This window comes from Puma concolor, chromosome C2 (assembly GCF_028749965.1).
Source record: "Puma concolor isolate L17-30 chromosome C2, mPumCon1.1.hap2, whole genome shotgun sequence".
In the NCBI taxonomy this organism is placed as follows: domain Eukaryota; kingdom Metazoa; phylum Chordata; class Mammalia; order Carnivora; family Felidae; genus Puma; species Puma concolor.
Window position 1 is genome coordinate 85,666,492 of NC_141675.1, and position 16,047 is coordinate 85,682,538.

The 16,047-nt window shown below is 35.3% G+C and overlaps 1 protein-coding gene across 4 annotated transcripts in view; it reads right to left on the minus strand.

Annotated features, from left to right (window-relative positions):
* ATP13A3 (ATPase 13A3) overlaps nucleotides 1-16,047 on the minus strand; it is a 90,019-nt gene that overhangs the window by 59,355 nt on the left and 14,617 nt on the right. For 3 of the 4 annotated variants that reach the window (XM_086675035.1, XM_086675036.1, XM_086675032.1), the window contains exons 3-6: nucleotides 4,277-4,375; nucleotides 2,670-2,843; nucleotides 1,532-1,714; nucleotides 1,181-1,251 (exon numbers count right to left, since the gene is read on the minus strand). In XM_086675035.1, coding sequence (XP_086531161.1) covers nucleotides 1,181-1,251; nucleotides 1,532-1,714; nucleotides 2,670-2,843; nucleotides 4,277-4,327 — 479 coding nt within the window. In that variant the 5' untranslated portion in view covers nucleotides 4,328-4,375. Of the gene's footprint in view, nucleotides 1-1,180; nucleotides 1,252-1,531; nucleotides 1,715-2,669; nucleotides 2,844-4,276; nucleotides 4,376-11,781; nucleotides 11,842-16,047 lie in introns of all 4 variants that reach the window. The other variant, XM_086675034.1, reaches the window with a different exon arrangement.

The window sequence follows — 16,047 nt, forward strand, 5'->3', positions numbered from 1 at the left end:
TTTTTTCTACAAAAGCATCAATCCAAATCTCCCTGTTCTAATACAAACCTGGGAGAGAAGTACAGAATTTATGAGTCACAGTCAATGTCCAAAATCTGTAACAATTCTAACTGGATTCAACCAACAGACCTAATTTTCCCCCCAAATGTCTTAATTATGCTTATGTTGACTGAGATACTAGTCAAAGAACTCCAAAGAGAACTCTACACATCATTTATCTCCAATCCTTTTCCATTTTTTTCAGATAGAAAAAAATTAAGCTCCCTAATTAACTGCTATCATTGGGATGCTTAAATTCTAGAAGCTTCTACAGCTGGCAAATGCCACCAGGCAAATAGGTTTGACACTTTTTTCCACTGAAGTTGATGACTTCTCCAAAAGCAGCAGGGATCAGCTCCAAGTCTTTTTAAAAAAAAAAAACAAAACAAAATGGCAGCTCACTGGCAGTGTTCTATAAAGCAATAGTTCTTAACTAGAAATGGTCTTCTGAACTAGGCATGCGGAAATGCCCAAGTCTATTCCAGATTATTCCAATTCTTTAGTGTCTGAGGAAAAAAATCCAGGCATGAATATTTTAAATGTTCATAAGGCGATTCTCTTTGTATTGCTAATATTAAGAATTCCTTTAGCACTCTCAAGTAATGATACTTAATGAGTGTTTATAATAATCACTTTAACAATAGCAATAAAAATAGAATCCTAATTAATTCAGTACTTAACATAACTTCAAGCCTCCACAAAAAATAAATTTTAAGGGATTCCTCCAATTTGTCCTATTCAAGGCTTAACACATTGGACAATGTCTCCATCTTTACCCACACAGTAAAGTTAAATTTCTGTTTGGGATATGACAATTCAGATATTCTGACGGACTATAAAGTGTACTCTAAAATTCACTTTGAGATGAACCCACAAAAAGAAAAGAACTCAGACTCAGAGTGGATTTGGAGAATCATATTGTTTCAAACTTTTATGTAAATTTTGCCAAGGTACAAGTTGCAAGTAGGATTTATCCTAAAATGGTTAACAAGTATTCAAATAACACCAGGGAGTTAATAAGTGAATAAAAGTTATGCAATAAATACCTCTTCAATTTTTGTAACCCTACAATGAATTCTTTTCCATCTAGAACATTTTCAAGATACTCGTAAAAGAATCCAAACAAAAGAAAAATACTTACTTTAAGAAATCAAAATTGTGAAGGGTATCATTCCAGAAGTATTTTACACTGTGGTGGGTAAAATAACGAACCTGTAGAACACACATAAATGTTACACCAAAAAGCACTATCATCACTTGTTAACCATTAAGTTTACTAAATCTGTTATGTATTAAAATTAAAGTGATCACATGCAAATGCAATCTGCTTCTAGTATTACCTAAACTGTGTTATATATAGTAATAAGTATTTTATGTGCATATATATTCATCCCAAACAAAAATAACTGCAAACACAAAATTATAGGCTGCGATCGAATAAAATGTAGTAATTCTGGTTTTTAAAGAACCTATAACACTAAGATCACCATACCTGCTGTGGTTGAGTTTGTGAATATTTGCTCATCTCATGCCTATTCTCTGTAGCCAAATTTTCAGTAAAATGAACAGCATGGCCATTTGCAACTTTATTAGTCATAGATTTTGGACTCAAAAATGGGTGAGTTTCCAGAGAAAGAAAGCGGATTTTTGCACAAAACCACATTCTGAATTCATCCTTATAAGACAGAAAGGGATAAAGATAAAAAGTCAATTCCATGTATTACATAACACCTATACCTATAATGCCTATACAGTTTTTTTTTTTTTTTAACGTTTATTTATTTTTGAGACAGAGAGAGACAGAGCATGAACAGGGGAGGGGCAGAGAGAGAGGGAGACACAGAATTGGAAACAGGCTCCAGGCTCTGAGCTGTCAGCACAAAGCCCGACGCGGGGCTCGAACTCACGGACCGTGAGATCATGACCTGAGCTGAAGTCGGACGCTTAACCGACCAAGCCACCCAGGCGCCCCATAGTTTTCAATATATTTTTAAATTCCCATTCTTTACGTATTATTTACTCTTCTCTAATTAAGAAAGCATCACTTCCTACTAAATATTAAACCAGCTCATGAAGATGTATAAACTCCAACATGAAGTGCTTTCCATTGCTCACCATTTTACGATATATTTCACTAATACAATATCCCCTGAAAGATCTTGAGTGATTTTTTAATGAACTCATCAACATACTGAGACTAGAAATTAAAGCCTCTGATGAAATGTTTCCAATCAAACAAAACAAAAACAAAAACAAACAAACAAAACCCTAGATGCAGCAACATCACATAGTAGAAAGGCAGCTGGCCTAGTGAATAACAGATCTGACATAGCCCTTAAACTGGCCGATGACCCTGACAGATAAGCATCTAATCTTAATCTCTCAGTGCATCAAGAACTACAAAAGAAAGGAGTACAAAAGGAAGAGGTTGGCATAATCATCTTTAAGATTCCTTCACATTCTAATCACTGTGGTAAAACTCATTTCTAACACAAATGCTTTTAGGATTAGTATTCCTGATTATATCCTAGCAGTGATGTTCTCCTCATACATTGTTTTGAAGGAAGTACACACAAAAGCGTTTATTTCACTCCTGAAATGATCAGCTACAAGTGAATACGTTGACTTACAGTAGTCCTCAGCAGCACCACTTCACAGTCTTTAATGGCAGCTCTAATACAGGTCACCTTCACCCGCCATTCAGGCATCCAGTAGAGGAGGAGGAGGAGAAAGCCACCAGTGCAAACCACTCCTAGGGAAACTATGGCAAGCTTCCAGCGACACAAATTATAGCCATATATCTCCTGCAAGGATACAGTGATCACACAATTAAATATCACATGGTGTATGAGAAAAATGCCAAAGTTCTGTTTTCCAAATGTATATTCACTATTTTGTCACATAAAAGTTAGGGTTTTTTTTTTTTTTTTTAATGCCTTATCTATTTTTGAGAGAGAAAGCTTGATGGGGGGACGGGGCGGGGGGGGGGGGGGGGCTGTGGCACAGAGAATCCAAAGCAGGCTCTGCGCTGACAGCAGCAAGCCTGAAGCGGGGCTCGAACTCATGAACCATGAGATCATGACCTGAGCCAAAGTTGGACGCTCAATTGACTGAGCCACCCAGGCACCCTAAAAGGTAGGGTTTCTTTAAATAAACTTTTAATTTTGTAATAATTTTAGATTTGCAGAAGAGTTACAAAAACATTAAAAGTTCCTGTATACCCTCCATCTAGTTTCCCATTAACTTGATACATTTGTCAAAATCAAGAGATTGACACTGACCCATTACAATTAACTAAAACTAGTCTCTAATTAGAATTTCACTAGTTTTTCCACTGTCTTATTTCTGTTCCAGGATATAAGCCATAATACCACACTGCATTTAGGTACAGTAGGTTTTAACTTTATGTTTCTCCCAAATAATTAGCTAATTGTCTCAATACTGCTGTGACTGATCAATCTGACCTCCTGACCCAAATTATTTAAATTGTTCTAGTTTACTCCCCTCACCACCATAATTAACAAAGGCTGCCAAATTTAGCAAATGAAAATGCAGAGGGCCTAGTTAAATTTAAATTTCAACAAAAAATTGATGAATTTTTTTGTTTGCCCTACGCAATATTTGGGACACGCTCATATGAAAAATTTATTCCTTGGTTTATCTGAAATTCACATTTAATAGTGTCTTATTTTACCTGATAACCTAATCCCATCCCCCCCCCCCGCCCCCCACCCCTCCCCCTCCCCCCCGCCACACACAAAGAGTTGAAAAGTGCTTTTTATTATTAAGCTGATTTTAAACCTTTTTTTTTTTTTTTAAAGTAGGCTCCATGCCCAATGTGGGGCTTGAACTCAGGACCCTAAGATCAAGAGTCATATGCTATACTAACTAAGCCAGCCAGGCACCCTAAGAGTGCCTTTTTTATAAATCAAAATTAGAAATCTTATATTTGGGATTATATATAAGTATTAGCTAATGTAGCTTCTTAAATTACTAAATAAAAAAAGCATACTTCTCTAGTATTAACAATCCACAAGTGAAACAGGCATTATACTAAAACCAACAAATAGAGATGTTACATAATCCCAAGTCAAAAGCACATTCAGGATGAGGAAAGCAGGTTGATTTAGCATTGTTTTTTTTTCTTCTCTCTAACGTACTTTTCTACTTCCCTGGAATAATAAATTACAGAGATAAACTCTTCACACTTTACAAGTAAATTATAAAAATTGGTTACCATTTCATCTTCTTGACCTTGGTTGATAGTCTTCCTTTCTTCTTTGTCCATATCTACGGTGGTTTGAGAGGTCTTGTGCTTCAGAACAATTGAAGATAACTGAAGGAAAGGAAAACCAAATGTTGGGGATTCTGCTGTATCTTAAGCAGACTATATAACTTCATACTGTAAGATTTTTTGTCATGACACGTGTATCAAAGTTTAGCTGATATTTAAGTACTCACTAAAGTACTAGCTGGTTTTAATGACATTTTCAATAGTGTGCTGGTCCTCGTGATACATATTATCACTAAACCTGGCATATTTCATCAATTAACTTATACTAGCAACAGCCATGGCACAAAACAATTAAGTTCTAGAAGAAATCACTACAGAATCTTTCCATTCCCCAGACTCACAGCACTAATCTAGTTTAACCATCTTCAGCTAAAAGTACTTCACACCAACTCAATTTATTGCTTCAAGTATAGTGAAGACGTAAAGCATCAGCAGTGAAACCAACCCCAACACCTCCCCAAGATTATTAATCATCCAACAAATATTTATTAAGCACCTATTAAATGAATGGTAATCCCTGGCCAAGAGTCAATTCCTCAGGCAGCTGTACCCCTATTGGAGATCACTCCCTCATTCTGAGTCCAAGTCCACTAGGCAATATTCTGATGATTTGACTACTTATGATGCCTGTCTAGGAGAAAATTCATTGAGCTCACTGACAAATTTTTTCCCTGCATGGAGAAAGGATATTAATTTCAAATATCAGACAGTCAGCCACACATTAAAGAGATTTGCAAAATGTAAAACAATGCCAGTTTTCTTGTGATCTTTGTTTCTGGAAAATAAATATTTTTCAGAAAAATGTTACTTAATATGAAATAAGCTTATTACTGTCATGTTTCCTTAAGTTATTATTAAAGATATCAGTTTTAATTAACATGGTATCAGCAGACATAACTCACATAAACAGAAGCTCTTCAGAGTTATTAATTTTCAAGACTGTAAAAATATCTGAGACCAAATAGCCACTGCTTTAGACTAGGCTGAACCCTGGACAGCACAGTAGGAATATTACCTCTATTCCAGATGTCATTTCTCTACTCATCTATTCAATGTGTAAACACAGGCCTGACACATGACAAGCACTCAAAAAATACTTGAATATGATGTAAGGAAGATTTGTGCTAAGATAGCAACAGCTATTTGATGTTTACATGATATGGATTAAACAGGAGAATTTTAAACAAATCCCATATGTAAAAATAAGAGTAATGAAATCTCTTGATTTATGTCATCAACAAAATGACCAATAAAAAATACTGATGCCTCCTGCACGAGCACTCAGAGTTTCTGTACTTTCTGCTAGCCCAGGAGATGGGGTCAGGGCTAACTAGAGTGGGATTTCTACAGAAATATAACACAGAACTTTCGGTTATAATATCCCATTATATACACTATATATAATATATACATAATATATACATAATATACTATATATTATGTATAAATTATGTTACATATATTAATGTTATATGTAACATATATACGTGATAATATGTAATATACACAAAAAAGACTCTGCCATCTTGGAAATGAAGTCTTAGAGGTATCTGGCCCAACATCTCCAAAACAAGCCACATTATCATACAAAGCCCTGTGGGCAATTTAGTAACAATTTCTTCTCAGTCTAGGGTAGTGTTACAGCTTTGAAGCATACTACTGGAGTCATTCCACCATGGTAAGACTGATTCATCAATATGACTTGAGGTGGCAGTTATTCTTGAGGGCCATAACCTACTGCTAATAGACTACTGGGAGAATGAGCAAGCCCAACCTCTTTCCCTGCAAAAAAGATCGACTATTGTTACTGAATGCGTAAGGCATAGTCCAATACTGCAGGGAACCCAGGGGGAGCCCACAGCCTCCCTGAGTTGGGGAGGCATCAAAGGCATCCCCTGAGGGTGAGGCAGGTTTGCAGGGCAGATTATCAGTAAAGAGATCTGTACAGAGAACGAACAATGTAAATTTGTAAGACAGTCCTCCTCAAGTCTTAAGCTGAGTACCGATCAGTGTAGGTGTGAGGAAACTACTGGAGGCCAGGGGAAGCACCATCCAAAACGATTAAGAGTAAAAAATCATCAGAGTTCACACAGGGCTGAGAAGAGTGCCTGTTCCTACCAACCACAGTGGAAAACCTCATTACTCACAAGGAATCAGGAAGAGTATTCAGAGGGGTGTTGCTTCAGCAGTGGGATCAAATTAGCCCTAAACTAAAAGCTACTCTGATCTTACCTAACAAAACTCTTAAGACCTAAAGGAATAAAGTGTTTCCAAATAATTTAACAGCTTCACAAAGTTCAAGGGATTTATAAGATACAAAATATCTAGTCCCAATAAGTTACAATATTCGACATCCAGGTAAAACTTAACAGGTATGCAAAGAAAAAAATATAAACCATAATAAGAAAAATCAATCAGTAGAAAAAGACCAAGAACTGACACAAATAATAGAACTGGAAGACAAGAACAATAAGATGGCTGCTGTAACTCTAGTCCATTATGTTCAAAAAGCAAAATGAAAGACTGAACACATTAAGTAGAGACATGAAAGATATAAAAAAGAACCAAGCTGACTAGTAGAAAGTAAAGTATCGGAGATGAAAAATTTACTAGATGGGATTAACAGATTAAATGCTGCAAAAGAAAAATCAATGAACCTGAAGACAAAGTAATAGAAATATCCAAAATGAAAAATGGACACAAAAGAGAGAAAAAAAGCACAAAACAACATCAGTAAGTTATGAGACAACTTCAAGCCCTAATACACATGTAAGGTAGGAGAGGCCAAAAATATGTAATGATATAAGGGCAAAAATTTTTCCAAATTAGATGAAAAATTATAAGCCTACAGATCCAAAAGTCCAACTAATACAAAACAAATAAACACTGAATAATTACAACAAGGCATGTCACTATCAAACTGCTCAAAAGCAGGGATTAAAAAAATATATATTAAAAGGAGCCAGAGGAAAAAGATCTGTTACATACAAAGAAAAATAGATAAGAATGACACAGATTTCTTACTAAAAATAATACAGGTGAGAACAACTAAATAACATCTTGAAGTACTGAGAAAAAGAAACCATTCAGAGAATTCTATACCCAGCAAAAATATCTTCCAAAATCAAAGGTGAAATAAGACTTTTAGACACAAAACCTGAAAAAAAAAAGTTAAAGGAAGTCCTCAGGTAGAAAAGTGGAAATGGAAACGTGGATCTCCACGAAGGAATGAAAAGCATCAGACATGAGTTTAATCACTTGAAAGTAAACTGTAATAAGTTAGAGATGTATACTCTAAACTCTAAAGTAACCATTAAAATAAAAGAGTCATAGGGTGCCTAGGTGGCTCAGTCAGTTGAGTGACTAACTTCGGCTCAGATCATGATCTCACAGTTCATGGGTTTCAGCCCTGAAATGGGCTCTGTGCTGACAGCTCAGAGCCTGAAGCCTGCTTTGGATTCTGTGTCTCCCTCTCTCTCTGCCCTTTCCCTGCTCATGCTCTGTGTCTGTCTCTCAAAAATAAATAAACGTTAAAAAAATGTTTTTAATAAATATGGGGCGCCTGGGTGGCTCAATCAATTAAGCATCCGACTTAGGCTCAGGTCATGATTTCATGGCTCATGAGTTCAAGCCTCATATCAGGCTCTGCACTGACAACTCAGAGCTTGGAGCCTGCTTCGGATTCTGTGCCTCCCTCGCTCTCTGCCCCTCCCCCACTCATACTCTGTCTCTCTCTCCCTCAAGAATAAATAAACGTAAAAAAAAAATTTTTAATAAATGAGTCACAAGTAAAAAACATCAAGAGGTTATTAAGTGGAACCATAAAAAATACTCAACTGATGTAAGAGACAAAGAAAAGGAGGAAAATGGAAACAAGAGGAAAGACAAATAGAAAACAAACAGCAAGATGGTTGATTTAAACCTAACTATACTGGGGCGGCTGGGTGGCTCAGTCAGTTAAGTATCCAACTCTTGATTTTGGCTTAAGTCATGATCTCACACAGTTGTGAGATGGAGCCCTACATGGGGCTCTATGCTGGGTGTAGAGCCTACTTGAGATTCTCTCTCTCCCTCTGCCCCTCCCCTGCTTGTGTGTACGTACTCTCTCTCTCTAAAAGTTAAAAAAAAAAGGGGGGGCGTGCCTGGGTGGCTGAGTCAGGTAAGCATCCGACTTCAGCTTAGGTCACGGGTTTGAACCCCATACTGAGCTCTGTGCTGACAGCTCAGAGCCTGGAGCCTGCTTGGGATTCCGTTTCTCCTTCTCTCTCTGTTCATCTCTCTCTCTCTCTCAAAAATAAAGGTTAAAAAAATTTTAATAAATAAATTTTAAAAATTGGGGTGCCTGGGTGGCTCAGTTGGTTGAGCACCTGACTCCTGATTTTGGCTCAGGTCATGATCCCAGGGTTATGGGACTGAGCCTCCCATCAGGCTCCACGATGAGCATGGAGCCTGCCTAAGATTCTCTCTCCCTCCCTCTGTCCCTCTCCCAACTCACACATGTTCTCTCTCTAAAATAAAAAAATTAAAAAATTTAAACAATGGCAGGGTACCTGGATGGCTTAGTTGGTTAAGTGTCCAACTCTTGATTCTGGCTCAGGTTATGATCTCACAGTTGATGAGACTGAGCCCCAAGTCGGGCTCTGCGCTAACAGCATGGAGCCTGCTTGAGATTCTCTGTTCCTCTCTTTCTGCCTCTCCCCCATTCATTCTCTCCCTCTCTCTCTCACTCAAAATAAACATTAAAAAAATGATAAACCTAACAATATCAACAGTTGGTCACATTAAATATAAATGGTCTAAACAACAATTAAAAGATGGAGATTACGGTTTTATGTTTTATTTTTTATTTTTATTTTTTTAAAAATTTTTTTTTCCAATGTTTATTTAATTTTGGGACAGAGAGAGACAGAGCATGAACGGGGGAGGGGCAGAGAGAGAGGGAGATACAGAATTGGAAACAGGCTCCAGGCTCTGAGCCATCAGCCCAGAGCCCGACGCGGGGCTCGAACTCACGGACCGCGAGATCGTGACCTGGCTGAAGTCGGACGCTTAACCGACTGCGCCACCCAGGCGCCCCCGGTTTTATGTTTTAAAAGCAAGGCCATAAGCAAGTATATGTTGCCTAAAAGAAATGCAACCTAAATATAAAGGCATAGTAGACTAAAAGTTAAACTATACCCTGCAAGCACTATTCAAATTAAAGCTGGAATAACTGTATTAATATCAAAGTAGATCTCAAAGCAAGGAATATTACCAAGGATAAAGTCATTTTGTAATGACAAAGGGATCAACTGATTAACATAAAACAGTAATCCTAAACATGTATACATTTAACAGATCCTCAAAATACACAAAGGACTTAGAAGATCCGAATAACACTATCAATCAAATTGGTCCCAACTGATATTTACAGAACACTCTACTCCACTGCAAAGTATACATTCTTTGAACATGTGCACAGAACATTTACCAAGAAAGACCATATTCCAAGACATAAATTCAAGTCATACAAAATAAATTCTTTAAAAAAATTATACTAAATTAGAAACCAAAAGAGAAAGATAAGTAGAGAAAAAAAAATCCATGAAAAAGAAATCAATAGGGAAAATATGAAATATCCTGAAAATGAAGATATATCAAAATTTGTGGGATGCAGCTAAAAGAGTATTTAGAAATTATTTATAGCACTAAATTTCAAATTCTGAAAAGAAAGCCCTAAAATCATGACCTCAGTGTCTACCTTTAGAAAGCAGACAAAGTACAGGGCGCCTGGGTGGCTCAGTTGGTTGGTTAAGCATCTGACTCAGGTCATGATCTCACAGTTTATGAGTTTGAGCCCCGTGTCAAGCTCTGTGCTGAGAGCTCTCTCTCTCTCTCTCTCTCTCTCTCTCTCTCCCCTTCTGTCTCTTGAATATAAATAAACATTAAAAAAGAAGAAGAAGAAGAAGAAAGTAGAAAAAGAACAGCAAATTACACCCACAGTAAGCACTGAAGGGAAATTAATAAAACTGATAGTAGAAATCAATGAAATTGATCATTTTTCTAGTTGGACTCAAAGGGGGAAGGAGGAAGACACAAATTACCAATTTTAAGAATAAGGAGCCATCACTATAGATTCTGCAAATATCAGAAAGATAGTCAAGGAACTTAATGAACAACTTTACACCAATATATCAACTTTTCTGCAGGTTTGAACTTACTTCCAAATTTAAAAAAAGTAAAAATTAAAAAACCTATACTTACTCATCAGGGGATTGCATGAGTTAGTAATTGCTACAGCTGAGTTAAAAGCTGCATAACAGGTACATGAGAGTTCATTATCCTAATCTTCCTACTTTTTTAGTGTGTAGAAAATGTAATAGAAAGTGTTTTTAAATAAATAAAATAAAAGGCACTCATCTGAAGCTTTTAGAAAGAAAAAAAATTTCAGAAGATATTCATTCCTGGAACCAAAGGCCATAAACCTTGAGAATTCTATTTCTATAAATCTCAAATCCACTGACCCGACCAATCAAGTACCAGGCATTATCCATAGTCTCTTACTGCTAAGTTTTGACTCTCACTCTTCTGCATTTTTGTCTTTTATCCATTGCCTAGAAATACAGATGTACTTCCCCACTTTTTGAAATCCTAATTTTTCAATGTAGAATGTATTAGCAGATGAATAAGCATGGTTTTATAATTTTAGAAAAAGAATTATCATTAATATTCAATGTTTTCATTAACTTCACGTACTAACAACTACTTAAAATCTTTTCCCCAAATGGATCTTGACAGACTTCACCTCAGTCTAACTCAGCTACATCATCTCATCTTCATATGTTGCCTGTAACAATCTAGTTTTCATAATCATCTAAAAATACAATTCTTAACCATTGTATCTCATTATTCTTTTTTATAACTGTTATTGTTCTAAAATTTAGCTTACTTTTTAAGGCAAAATTCTTAAGTCTTACCAATTTTACTGAAGTTGATATTAAAAATAATTTAATTTAAATAAAAAGTTAACCATCAATTATTATTCTCTTTAAACATACTATACCCACATAGGAAATTATCAAGACTCCACCAAGACTTTCATATAAACTTTTAATAAAATCCAGTGAGAAAATTGCAGCAGCTTACATTTAAAACATATACATATTTATAAATGTATATTTCCATTTTAAAAACAGGTACATAATACAAAGCCTCTAACATTTCTTTGACTCCATGAAAATAAAAATCTATAAATATACTTTAAATTATATTGCTTACAAGGATGAAAATATATATTAAATACTATTCTACCATATATCTAATTAGAACATTTGAAGCATTAATACCAAACTTCTAAAATCCATTTAACTTACAGAATGTAACTTTGGTAGTTTGCAAGAGTGCATACATGGTTTTTAATCAGGTCAATTTTTAGATTACAGAAAGCAAATTAAAGAAATTTTTCTTACCAAAAGCACTATATCATTATTCTTCCCAATTGCTGTATCAGCAGCACTTTCAAAATCTGGCTATTAATAATGAAAATAAAATTAAGCATAAAAATCCATTCAGGTGAGAATTTTCTGCCAAATATTGTTTTGATTCTTTCTGAACTGTTTTCAAGATGACTAAGATATTAAAATTTAGGGTTTTTATATTCAGGGACTTTAAATGGACGTTCAGAAGATACACCCTTCTGCCATCTAACTGCCACTGGTAGAGCTCCTCTTGAATTAAGTCATATCTAGCTAGCACACTGAATTCCCAATTCCACAGTGCATGCCTCAGCCTTGATGTTATCTAAATAGCAAGGAGCTTATAGGCTATTGTGCTTAACCAAACCCTTCCTTGCATTTACAATGAACTTGATTTTTTGTGAGTAAAAAGAGCAGCACAGGACAAAGTGAAGCTATCAGGAATAAATCTCACTAAATCAAATGCTAGTTCTTGTAAGTTTACTGATTTTTTTCACATTATATAATTACTAAGAACCATTTGAAGTATAATACTCTAGGATAAGAGCCATATCTCATTTCCTAAAACAAGAGGGGTTGGCCTTAACTGGCATAGAAATCCCCGAACCTCTAAGCCATCTTTGCTTCAAACCTGAATTTATTAGTTGGAACAAAAGTTTTATAATAGTATGTGTGGAGGGTTTGAAGGATATTCCATAGATGTGCCCAGAATTATAAAGTATATAATTTCACAAAGTGATTTAGAGAGTGACCTGTAACGAGTAAAACTTTAAGTGAATCAATTTTGAAGAACACATTTTTAAATTTCTACTTCAGTATTTGCCAAGTTCAGAGAGATGGAAGTAAAAAAACTAAAGTTAAAAATGTATTATTACTCAAAATTCACACAACTGAATTACTCTAAAAGAAATGCTTACATAACATTTTTTTTAAGTTTGTAACATACACTCTGCAGTTTTAAAAATTAAAAAGTGCACTAAGACTAAGACTCAAAAGGATCACCTTGCATTGTTGAAAGAATGAATCATCCTATTGGCTTTGTACTTCTAGGTATTTTTTTTTTCTGAGACTTAAACGTACCTACCCATGTTAAATAAAAATTTGATAAACCCATCTTGAAGGCCTACTCAGCAAAAGGTGTTTTAAAGATCCTGAAGTAAAAACAGTTCAGTCAGCACTCTGAATATTATTTCACTGTCAAATCCGTATCATCCACGGCAACTAAGATAACCTTCTGAAACTCAAAAGCAGCTCTCCCTTTACATTTGAAATAAAAAGAGCCTTAATACATATAAGCCCTTACTTTACTTCGTTTTAATAGCTACACAAATGTTTGTGTAAAAAGAATTTTTTTTTTAAACTCAATCTCCGAACTACAGGAACCAAATTGCCACAACTCTCTATGAGGGCAAAACCTAACACTTCAAGTCAGCTCTCAACAATAAGAATGACATAATATAATTCAATGAATACGTGGAAATTTTACAAGGATACCAGCTACATTTTAACAAAGCTCTGCTGAACACCCGTTTTATCATTTCCCATCTTGAACTTTCTCTTATAATACATGCTTTTGTTTCTGTGTTTAGGCTCAAGAAAGACCATTGTGTCCAGAACACACCAAACCAAGACTGTATTTACATTTGTCAAGTGCGGTCTTTGTATAATTATATTTTTTGTACGTTACAAAACAATGTGATAGCTAAAACAAAATAAGTTATAATTACGAAAAATAAGGTAATGATCTGCCTTCGGGTTAATATTAGGAACATGAAGAGTTACAGCTTAGCCCACACTACAGCATACCTATGTATGTTTTTATCACTTTTATTAAATACATTATATCAATCCTTTTATTCGTAGAAATTCCATGTGGTAAGAGTCATCATTAGATAAAATAGTGGCTTTGAGTATTGGTCAACTGCAAAACACTTATTTAGTAAAAATGGGGAAAAGTAGCTTTGGACTGACAATTGATATTTATGCTTTAACTTTTGCTTTGTAAAAAATGGCAATGTGTAAAAATTCTTTTACATACAAAATAAAGAGCTTACATTTTTTAAATGTCTACTTATATCAGAGGGTTTTTTTTTTCATTTATTCAAGCTGCTTTGATCTTAAAACTTTCAAACCTCCCTTTAAATCTTCACATATGTGACTTTTCAAAGCTTCACATTCGAGGACTGAGATTTACAAAAGTGTTATAATTGCTAGACTGATTTCAAAATCTTACCATCTATTATGAAAAATGCTGCAGCAGGCAATAGTAAATAATAGACAGGATCACTGCAATAAGACCAGTCCTACAGAGTGAATATTTAAAATAGGCAGAATCAGTAGGCCTAGAAAGAAAACTGGCATCTACCCCTAACCAAACAGATCGATAAATTGGACACAGTGGCCACCAGTGGTGATACTGTATTGCAGGGTGAGCAAGTGGAAGAGACTTTAGCGCTTTTTTAATGCTTTTACCATCTAAATAGTTAAAGAAAGGAAAGAAGGAAGGCTGAGCATATGTACAAAGTTCTAATTCTCCAATGCATGGCCACCCTTGGGTGTGAAACTTGTAGAAACCTGCAAAGCACTTCACGGTGCTCTACCAAACCATTCTCCAGATTTTCTGGATCTCTCTTCATCAGGTTTTTTACCCCAGGCAAGAAAAGTAGTCATTTTGAAGGCCCCCTTAACAAGTACATTTCTAGGAAGCTAGAGTTGCTTGTATTTATTTTGATGTCCCCTCCACAATTTGGCTCCACTGAGGAAAAGTAGTAGCCAGTGACACAACATAAACAGCAGCAAATCCTAAATTATTTAATCAAATTAGTCCATCTACAAGCATCAAGTAACCATATATGCCATGCTCATTATTATACTAGGAATTGTAGGAGATATACAACTTTACCCCCTCCCCCCAAAAAAGACAATTAATTCAACAGGAACTATTTTGCAAGTTCCTTCACCTGTCTTGGTTTCAACTTCTTCTCCACTGAAATGAAGCAGTTGTAATAATCCAAACGATACATTCCAACCATGAAAGCTTTGACCTACAGAAGTATTGCCTCCATACGCATCTTGCTGTTGCACTCTTTCACCACTAGGTGATGTTCCGACATTGATAAGGAAAGAGGCTGACAGTTTTCACTAGCCTTAATAGAGAAGCTGCTGATCAAAAGTGATTATGAAAAGTTGTAAGATTTTTTTTTTTTTTAGTGCCACTGGAAATACTAATCTGAGAAAGCAGAGTTTTCTATACATATATAACTTCTGTCTCATGTGTCTCAATGAAAAAGTAAGACATAAAACAAATGATAATGGTGGTGAAGGGAAAAGAAGGCAGTGTATTATTATTGCCTTTACAAAGATGACTCCCGAATTCACAATTGTCTGAAACCAGAATTTAGGGATCTTACAATGTTATGGAGTAAGGGAAGGGACTACAGTAACAATTAAAAAGTACACGAACCTATTAGAGAACAAGGTGAGGTAAAGCATACAATTATGTGGTAAAACACTACTTGCCCATTAAACTGGCTAAATAAATAAAAACAAGGAGCACCCTATGGACTGCTGTTAAGAGTGAATCTGTACTACTGTTTTGGAAAGCCAAGAGTACATCAGAATTTAATATTCCCACACTTTGATCCACCAATCTCAATTAGAAATCCATGTCACATGTACAAGTACATATACATACATGTTACCATTAACAGTTTCTTCAAACTCAGGAAATAGAGTATATGAGTTTTGTGCTTTAGGGGTACTTACAAGCAGAAAAACCTAACTGAAACAAGTATTCTAAAACAAGCACTAAAGAACTTGTTTGGTATTTAATACTATAGAAATTGACAAATCTAGAGTTGTAATTACAGTTTGTACACACTAAGTGAGCCTAACTGCCCAAACTAAAAGTTACATTTTTAAATTCAGAGGTAAGATAAGGTCTTTAGTTAAGTAATATATGAATGTTTCTTTCATTTTAATGCAAATTAGTGATTATTTCTTCTAAAATGTAATGCTACTGATCCAAATCCCTAAAAACTTGCATGACATTTCAATCAGCAATTTGAACTTAAAATTTAAACATTCATTCTTTAAAATCTAAACACTCAGGGGCACCTGGCTGACTCAGTCAGTAGAGCATGTGGTTCTCGATCTTGGGGTCATAAGTTCAAGTCCCACACTGGGTGTAGAGCTTACCTTAAAAAATAGTAATAATAAAATAAAATTTAAACATTCCTTAATTCTAAGACTCATATTATC